The 8,220-nt window shown below is 48.6% G+C and overlaps 2 protein-coding genes across 2 annotated transcripts in view; one reads left to right on the top strand and one right to left on the bottom strand.

Moving 5' to 3' along the window:
* Positions 1-8,220, top strand: part of LOC125905703 (uncharacterized) — a 220,719-nt gene that overhangs the window by 141,831 nt on the left and 70,668 nt on the right. The window contains exons 5-6 of the mRNA XM_049603868.1: positions 7,596-7,727; positions 7,771-7,902. Coding sequence (XP_049459825.1) covers positions 7,596-7,727; positions 7,771-7,902 — 264 coding nt within the window. The remainder of the gene's footprint in view (positions 1-7,595; positions 7,728-7,770; positions 7,903-8,220) is intronic.
* Positions 1,437-8,220, bottom strand: part of gfra2b (GDNF family receptor alpha 2b) — a 180,881-nt gene continuing 174,097 nt past the window's right edge. Inside the window, exons 10-11 of the transcript XR_007451685.1 lie at positions 1,577-1,662; positions 1,437-1,483 (exon numbers count right to left, since the gene is read on the bottom strand). The gene's annotated coding sequence lies outside the window, so the exon portion shown is untranslated. The remainder of the gene's footprint in view (positions 1,484-1,576; positions 1,663-8,220) is intronic.

The following is an 8,220-nucleotide window of genomic DNA, read 5'->3' as shown; positions in this document are numbered from 1 at the left end:
TCAAAATAAAAGCACTACGTCGGTACAACGCCAACTGATGATTTTTTACGTTATGTTTAGGAACAAGGAACAAGGTTTGGTTCTTATAATCTTACAGGAAGTGAACACCGGCCTCCTGGGTGAAAGTTGGTGGTTGTTGGACTCATCCTACTCTGACTTCCACTGCCTTAACTTGCGTCCTTGTCCCGCCGCATTTCCCTCTACACAGCTGGTCGCCGTTTCACAAGCTCTGTAACAGTGGCCCCCATCTTATAACAATGAAAACACAGATTGATAGAATATCTCGTCAGTGGCAGGGGTAGTGTAAAGGCGATACTGCTCTGTCCCTTCATTCCATGATTGTTCCTTATGTACAGCACAGCGAGGCAGATTAACGGCATGGTGTTCCAGCCTTCAGCAGGTCCTTTTCACTTCTCACACACTACAAAGTCTTTTCTTTACACAGAACCAAACGATGGCAGCATCATGTCGCTGCAGTGTGTGATGTCAGACAGCATGATGACACCAGCAAAAGAGGCGTGACATGTAACACAACAGCGTCGGCCTCTAGTGTGACTTGACTGTCACGACATGTCAGCTTCATTAAAATCGCAGCTGCAGATTAAAGCAACAATAGATGTGAAAACACACAGAGACAACACATTTGTGATCAGCTCCCTCATTTAACAAATTCTTTTCCTCTTTTCCAATTTCTCGTTTTATTTTATGGAAGTGATCAATGTGAGTGCACCTGTCCTTTAAACTTGAGAAAAGATAAAAGCTAACAAAATAAAACATTCGTTACAGCCGAATCAGTTTGTAGAACGGTTAGAACAAGAGGCTGCACTGCAACGTGCAGATCACTCCTCGCAGCTGCAGCTTGCGCTCCACTGCTGTACACAATTTAAAAACTACAACACCCATAATTCATGTAGGAACTGCTGCAGCCAATGTGCAGCCGGCGAGAGCTGCAGGACGACTCAACCACCATGATCAGTTTGTAATGTTTCATCAGGCAGTAACTCCTCCAGACTCTGCTCTGGTGTCATTCTCGGGACAGTTAGGGCAGGATTCAGGATTCGGGCCAACTGCTTGGATTTCGGGACTGTCCCGAATTTTTCGGCACGTCTGGTCACCCTACAGGGACAGAAGTCTGTGAGAAAACAAATGCAGGATGAGACATTTGAAACAGGTTTTTGTTTTTTAGAATACATTGGACACAGCCACAAATAAACATGTTAAATGTGTGAAAGCTGAAGGCTGTGAGCTGCAGGCCTCACAGCGTCGCTCCGTGAGTCAGTGCAGAGAGCTTTACCGACGCTGCCTCTCTTTTCACACAAATTTAAACTTCATTATTCAGTTTGGAGGTGGGCCGTTTGTCGGCTGTGTCAGCTCTCATTAACCGCAGCCCAGACTTCCTCCCTGCAGCCTCGCCCGCACTCCCCTAACCTCATCTGGTGGCTGATTATGGCTTCCTCCCCGGTCCCTCTCTGGCCACTGTGTCCTGATGGAAACAAGGTGGAGCAGTAACACTGTCGCTGCGAGCCCAGCTGACACTAATCATTACAGTTAATGTCCAACACAGTTAGGCTCTTACCTTGCTTACCACCGACCTGTCTGCGCTGCAGGAGATGAGGCGGGAGGGGAGGGCAAAGGAAGGAAAATAAGAGCTCCTCAGAGACCCTGAAGGGACACGGAGGAAAATATTTTAGGAGGGGCGAAAAAACTAAAGAGGAGCAGCAGTGGAGAGTCGGTCTGCAGCTGATCTCCAGCTCCTCTCTTCAGTCAGCTGTCACATGGGATCAGCCATCACTCAACACGGCAGGTGGTCTGCAACCGCTCATCGTCTGCATTGAGACGTCTTCATTTTAAAACGCTGATGTCACGGGAAAATGATCTGCGTCCACGCTAACAGCGTTTCCACATGATGTTAGTTCAGGTTTATTTAGAAAGCACAATTCATACAAACCAGCTGTACAGGAGTAAATAACGAATACAGAACAGCAAAGTTATTTTCCGTAGGTGTCGACATGACAAAGCTCTAACGTGTTGATGTGTGACGTTTGTTAACCAACATGTACGTTACTTCATTTCCTTGTTCCATCTCTCTCCCTCCATGTACCTGTGTCAGCTAGCTGATTTTTTGATTACAGGCCCATGTAACGGGTCTTTCTAAAACGTCTTGGAAAACTTTTGAATTTTGTCCATGTAAATGTGCGTGAACCCTGGGCCGAGTAAATGTGGGTACAGTCATCGTAACTAGGATAATAAATGGTTTGTCAGAGCTTGAGCCGATAAAGCTTGAAGAATAAAGGCCCTTAAATCGACCCCTGAGGGACACCACAGTAGAGACGTGTGTCCACAGTGAGACACCTGAACATGAAAACTCTCTTCTTCTTCTTCTTCTTCTTCTTTGTCTTTTTTCAGTTGGCAAACAACAAAACTGCTGCACAGCCAACATGTGGTGAGGAGACAGAGACAGACAGACGGCTGAAGAAATCATTATTTGATGGTCTGGACGTCGTCTGCAAAAAGGTCACTGTAAATCCAGGTAAATGACAGCAGCTCTGTTCTGTGTTCACATTTATTGACGTTTAAAACAAGAAAGTTGGAGGCGACCGAATGTTCCTCGCTGTCACACAGCTCTGAACCTCACTGAGCAGCTGACGCGTCCTGGAAAAACTCTTGATTCACCTTTTGTTGGTTGTGTTTCAGTCATCTCAGATAAAGTCTGCTCTTCTGTTCAGGCATCATTTATTTGGAGTTAAAGTAATTAATACCTTAGACCATGTCCACCTTGTTGCTGAGGGCGCTACTGTACGAAGGATTATGGGTAAAACTTCCAGTGAGATAGCGTCAGTGGCAGCAAGCTAATTGATCTGTTAGTAATCTGTGGTTAGTCTCAGTGGCTAATCTTTGTGGCTAACGGCAACGAGGGTTATTCTATAAAGTAATTTGTCTTTAAGTTAGCAAAAAGTTGAGAAACATTAAAAGCCAGATGAAAAAGTTATGTCTTTAATTTATGTATACAAATACAGAGGGAGCGTCAGACACTCTGATATCCAGAGCTCCACAGTTCAGGGACATAAAAACAGAGCGCGCTCTCAGCAGGACTTTTATGGGACACGTGAGGAACATTTCAAAGTAAAGCAACATAAAATGATCTCAGACGTGTGAAGGGGCGGGGCCAATTAAAACTTCACACAAGAGGTTCACGTCTCAATTTTGGGGAGATATGCAGTTACCAGTTTTACAGGGTGTAATAAAAGTAATGTAATGAGTAGTGTAATGAATTACTGTTGGCAGGGAGTAATAAGTGAAGTAATGTAATTACTTGTGTAAAGAGTAACGAGTGCTTCTGGGGAACTGTTAAGTCTTCCTCCTGATGTGACCGATTACAGGCTCAGGAAACCTGCGCAGGTGCTTTGAGTTCATCAGCTGATCTGAGTTCGTCTTCTCCGTGTGAGTGCAGAATATGAAGAGTTTTCACTTTCTGAAATAACTGACAAGAAATATTGAACTTTTTCATGATATTCTATTTTTTGTTCACATACATCATGTTGTTGTTCGCTAAACTGAAAACTAGTGAAGGTAGAAGATGAAATTCTAAATCCCTGCGTTCAGTCCCTGGTAGAGACGAGAGTTGAACGATGCTGTGAAGCAAAGTGAGCGCTGAGAGGACGATGATGAGGAGAGGCGCAGATGGATCCTGTAAATGGAGATGTAAAGGAGGCCAGAGCAGATGTGACAGATGGATTCAGTGTGGAAACAGAGGGAATAGAGACGGATGGGTAGAGTTGAACACAACCTGCTATCACTGTCGTCTGAATCAAATGGAGAGAGTAAGAGCTCAGATTAGGCAGAGCGATGATGGAGGAGGAAGAGGAGGAGGAGGAGATGTGAAGGAGTGACAGTGTGTGAAAGACAAAAGCTGTAATGCAGACACACTCACACACACATGTTGGGTCAGTAGTTCTTATTTAATCACTCTTTTGACGGCCAGTTGTCAGACTCAGTGCGTCTCTTCACTGACGTGTTTTAATCAGCACTAACATGTGTCATCAGCAGGATCAGACGCTCGTCTCTCGCCCACCGCTCCACAGGTATGAATCACTCGTAACGTACTCGCCGCTCTCGGTTGTGCAGAAACATATGGAACATAAAGTTGAGTCACAGGTCAGTTTTTTTAAAAGCCTCTGTCTGGTTTTCTGAGCACATTAAGAGGAGGAGGTCACACTTTATGTGCCGGTGATCAACGCTGCAGAGTGGTCACACTAAATTTGGGAAAAGGTTGCTGAGGAGGCAGAAAGACCTCCAGTCCGACCGAAACACATCAGCTGAAAACTTCAGCGTCTGAGAGAGCAACTAAAGAGAAAACTTCACCTTCAAAATGACCATCTATGAATACATTTAATCACCGCGTGGTGTGGTTAATTACCTCATAAATTGAAGTAAACACCTTGTTTAACAAAACTATATCAACATCAAACTCTCACACAGCTCGTTTAGAATAATCCAAGACTCATTTATCCAGTCAGATGATCAGGACTCAGGGTGCGAGATACCGTCCTAAATGATATCAGGATATTTCAGGTGTTTTTGCTTTGTTAACGATATTCCTGACGATATGACAAATTAGTAAAAAAATATTTTATCATTAATTTGAGAAGATAGAATTCATATAGGGGCAGCACGGTGGTGTGGAGTTTGCATGTTCTCCCCGTGTCAGCGTGGGTTTCCTCCAGGTGCTCTGACATGTTCTCCCTGTGTCAGCGTGGGTTCTCTCCGGGCACTCCGGCTTCCTCCCACAGTCCAAAGACATGCAGGTTAATTGGTGACTCTAAATTGTCCGTAGGTGTGAATGTGAGTGTGAATGGTTGTCTGTCTCTATGTGTCAGTCCTGTGATAGTCTGGTGACCTGTCCAGGGTGAACCCTGCCTCTCACCCAGTGTCAGCTGGGATAGGCTCCACCCCCCGCAACCCTCAAGAGGATGAAGCGGTTAGAAGATGAATGAATGAATGAATGAATTCATATAGTTTTACAGTTTGCCTTCAGATATTCAGGTGGGTGCTGTCCATTGACAAGTTGCCATCACGGCAACAATGCTGGTTAGGTAACGTAACCCCGGCGCAACCCCAGACTCAGAGTACAGGCTGCTCTTTCAGTGTTTTCAGTTCATGGTCAAGTTTTATTGTAACACTTGGGTTGTCTTTGGGGACTCACACGTGCCACATTTTTTACATCCTCAAATTCATTGTTTTTAATTTAGATGCTCAGCAGGTGCACTCAAACGCCAGAGTGACAGCGTCATGGAACACACGCATTCCTGCCCACCCTGACATAAACTGAGTTTTGGACCTTTGTAACACAGCAGCGCGCACTTTCATGTGACAAGGAACAACCAGTCACTGCTGACAGATATCTTTCCCTTCTTCTATGAATATTCAGTCTGATAAAAGTTGATCATGTTAGTGCAGGGCTACCAAGAGCTCTACATCTGTCCCACAGACAACAGGTCTGCACATTTATAAACAGCTCCTGGAAGAAGATCAGCTCTGCACTCAGGGTTTCAGGTAAACAGGCTGTATGATGCTTGTTAAGGTTGCGCCAAGCTAGCTCCCACCTGACCCAGTCGGTGGGCAATGCAAAGCCGCCGGTGGGCAGTAGGCACCATGTTTCTGCATATTGACACAGCAAGCCGTCTGTCTGTCTTCCAGCAGATCTAGATGGTGCACAGCACAGCAAACTAAAGAGTAGCAGAATCAGCGTATAGACCAACATGCAGTCAGAAATATTCTCTGTGGTTTACCAATTAATGGTTAACTGACCACATCCCTGTGTCAGCGTGGGTTTCCTCCAGGTGCTCCGACATGTTCTCCCCGTGTCAGCGTGGGTTTCCTCCAGGTGCTCTGACATGTTCTCCCTGTGTCAGCGTGGGTTTCCTCCAGGTGCTCCCAGATGTTCTCCCTGTGTCAGCATGGGTTTCCTCCAGGTGCTCTGACATGTTCTCCCCGTGTCAGCGTGGGTTTCCTCCAGGTCCTCTGACATGTTTTCCCCGTGTCAGCGTGGGTGTCCTCCAGGTGCTCCCACATGTTCTCCCCGTGTCAGCGTGGGTTTCCTCCAGGTGCTCTGACATGTTCTCCCTGTGTCAGTGTGGGTTTCCTCCAGGTGCTCTGACATGTTCTCCCTGTGTCAGCGTGGGTTTCCTCCAGGTGCTCTGACATGTTCTCCCTGTGTCAGCGTGGGTTTCCTCCAGGTCCTCTGACATGTTCTCCCTGTGTCAGCGTGGGTGTCCTCCAGGTGCTCCCACATGTTCTCCCTGTATCAGCGTGGGTTTCCTCCAGGTGCTCTGACATGTTCTCCCTGTGTCAGCGTGGGTTTCCTCCAGGTGCTCTGACATGTTCTCCCTGTGTCAGTGTGGGTTTCCTCCAGGTGCTCCCAGATGTTCTCCCTGTGTCAGCGTGGGTTTCCTCCAGGTGCTCCCACATGTTCTCCCTGTGTCAGCGTAGGTTTCCTCCAGGTGCTCCCACATGTTCTCCCTGTGTCAGCGTGGGTTTCCTCCAGGTGCTCACACATGTTCTCCCTGTGTCAGCGTGGGTTTCCTCCAGGTGCTCCCACATGTTCTCCCGGTGTCAGCGTGGGTTTCCTCCAGGTGCTCCCACATGTTCTCCCTGTGTCAGCGTGGGTTTCCTCCAGGTGCTCTGACATGTTCTCCCCCTGTCAGCGTGGGTTTCCTCCAGGTGCTCTGACATGTTCTCCCTGTGTCAGCGTGGGTTTCCTCCAAGTGCTCCCACATGTTCTCCCCCTGTCAGCGTGGGTTTCCTCAGGTGCTCCCACATGTTCTCCCTGTGTCAGCGTGGGTTTCCTCCAGGTGCTCTGACATGTTCTCCCTGTGTCAGCGTGGGTTTCCTCCAGGTGCTCTGACATGTTCTCCCTGTGTCAGCGTGGGTTTCCTCCAGGTGTTCCCACATGTTCTCCCTGTGTCAGCGTAGGTTTCCTCCAGGTGCTCCCACATGTTCTCCCTGTGTCAGCGTGGGTTTCCTCCAGGTGCTCCCACATGTTCTCCGCGTGTCAGCGTGGGTTTCCTCCAGGTGCTCTGACATGTTCTCGCTGTGTCAGCGTGGGTTTCCTCCAGGTGCTCTGACATGTTCTCCCTGTGTCAGCGTGGGTTTCCTCCAGGTGCTCCCACATGTTCTCCCGTGTCAGCGTGGGTTTCCTCCAGGTGCTCTGACATGTTCTCCCGTGTCAGCGTGGGTTTCCTCCAGGTGCTCTGACATGTTCTCCCTGTGTCAGCGTGGGTTTCCTCCAGGTGCTCTGACATGTTCTCCCTGTGTCAGCGTGGGTTTCCTCCAGGTGCTCTGACATGTTCTCCCTGTGTCAGCGTGGGTTTCCTCCAGGTGCTCGGACATGTTCTCCCCGTGTCAGCGTGGGTTTCCTCCAGGTGCTCCCACATGTTCTCCCTGTGTCAGCGTGGGTTTCCTCCAGGTGCTCCCACATGTTCTCCCTGTGTCAGCGTAGGTTTCCTCCAGGTGCTCCCACATGTTCTCCCTGTGTCAGCGTGGGTTTCCTCCAGGTGCTCCACATGTTCTCCCCCTGTCAGCGTGGGTTTCCTCAGGTGCTCCCACATGTTCTCCCCCTGTCAGCGTGGGTTTCCTCCAGGTGCTCTGACATGTTCTCCCCGTGTCAGCGTGGGTTTCCTCCAGGTGCTCTGACATGTTCTCCCTGTGTCAGCGTGGGTTTCCTCCAGGTGCTCCCACATGTTCTCCCCCTGTCAGCGTGGGTTTCCTCAGGTGCTCCCACATGTTCTCCCCCTGTCAGCGTGGGTTTCCTCCAGGTGCTCTGACATGTTCTCCCTGTGTCAGCGTGGGTTTCCTCCAGGTGCTCCCACATGTTCTCCCTGTGTCAGCGTGGGTTTCCTCCAGGTGCTCCGACATGTTCTCCCTGTGTCAGCGTGGGTTTCCTCCAGGTGCTCTGACATGTTCTCCCTGTGTCAGCGTGGGTTTCCTCCAGGTGCTCCAGCTTCCTCCCACAGTCCAACGACATGCAGGTTAATTGATGACTCTAAATTGTATGTGACCCCTGACAGAAAATGAATAGATGAATGAATGAATGAATGGTCACATCCCTTGTGCTGGCAGCTAGTGTTAGTGAGAGCTTCACCCTCTTGTCCAAATATGGTCACTTCTCCAACAATCCAAGTTGGCTAACTCAAGGCTTCAAACGGGACATGACAAACCGAT

Source organism: Epinephelus fuscoguttatus, linkage group LG18 (assembly GCF_011397635.1).
Source record: "Epinephelus fuscoguttatus linkage group LG18, E.fuscoguttatus.final_Chr_v1".
Classification (NCBI taxonomy): Eukaryota; Metazoa; Chordata; class Actinopteri; order Perciformes; family Serranidae; genus Epinephelus; species Epinephelus fuscoguttatus.
The sequence above is the reverse complement of the archived record's forward strand: the minus strand, read 5'-3'. Positions and strand labels throughout refer to the sequence as shown.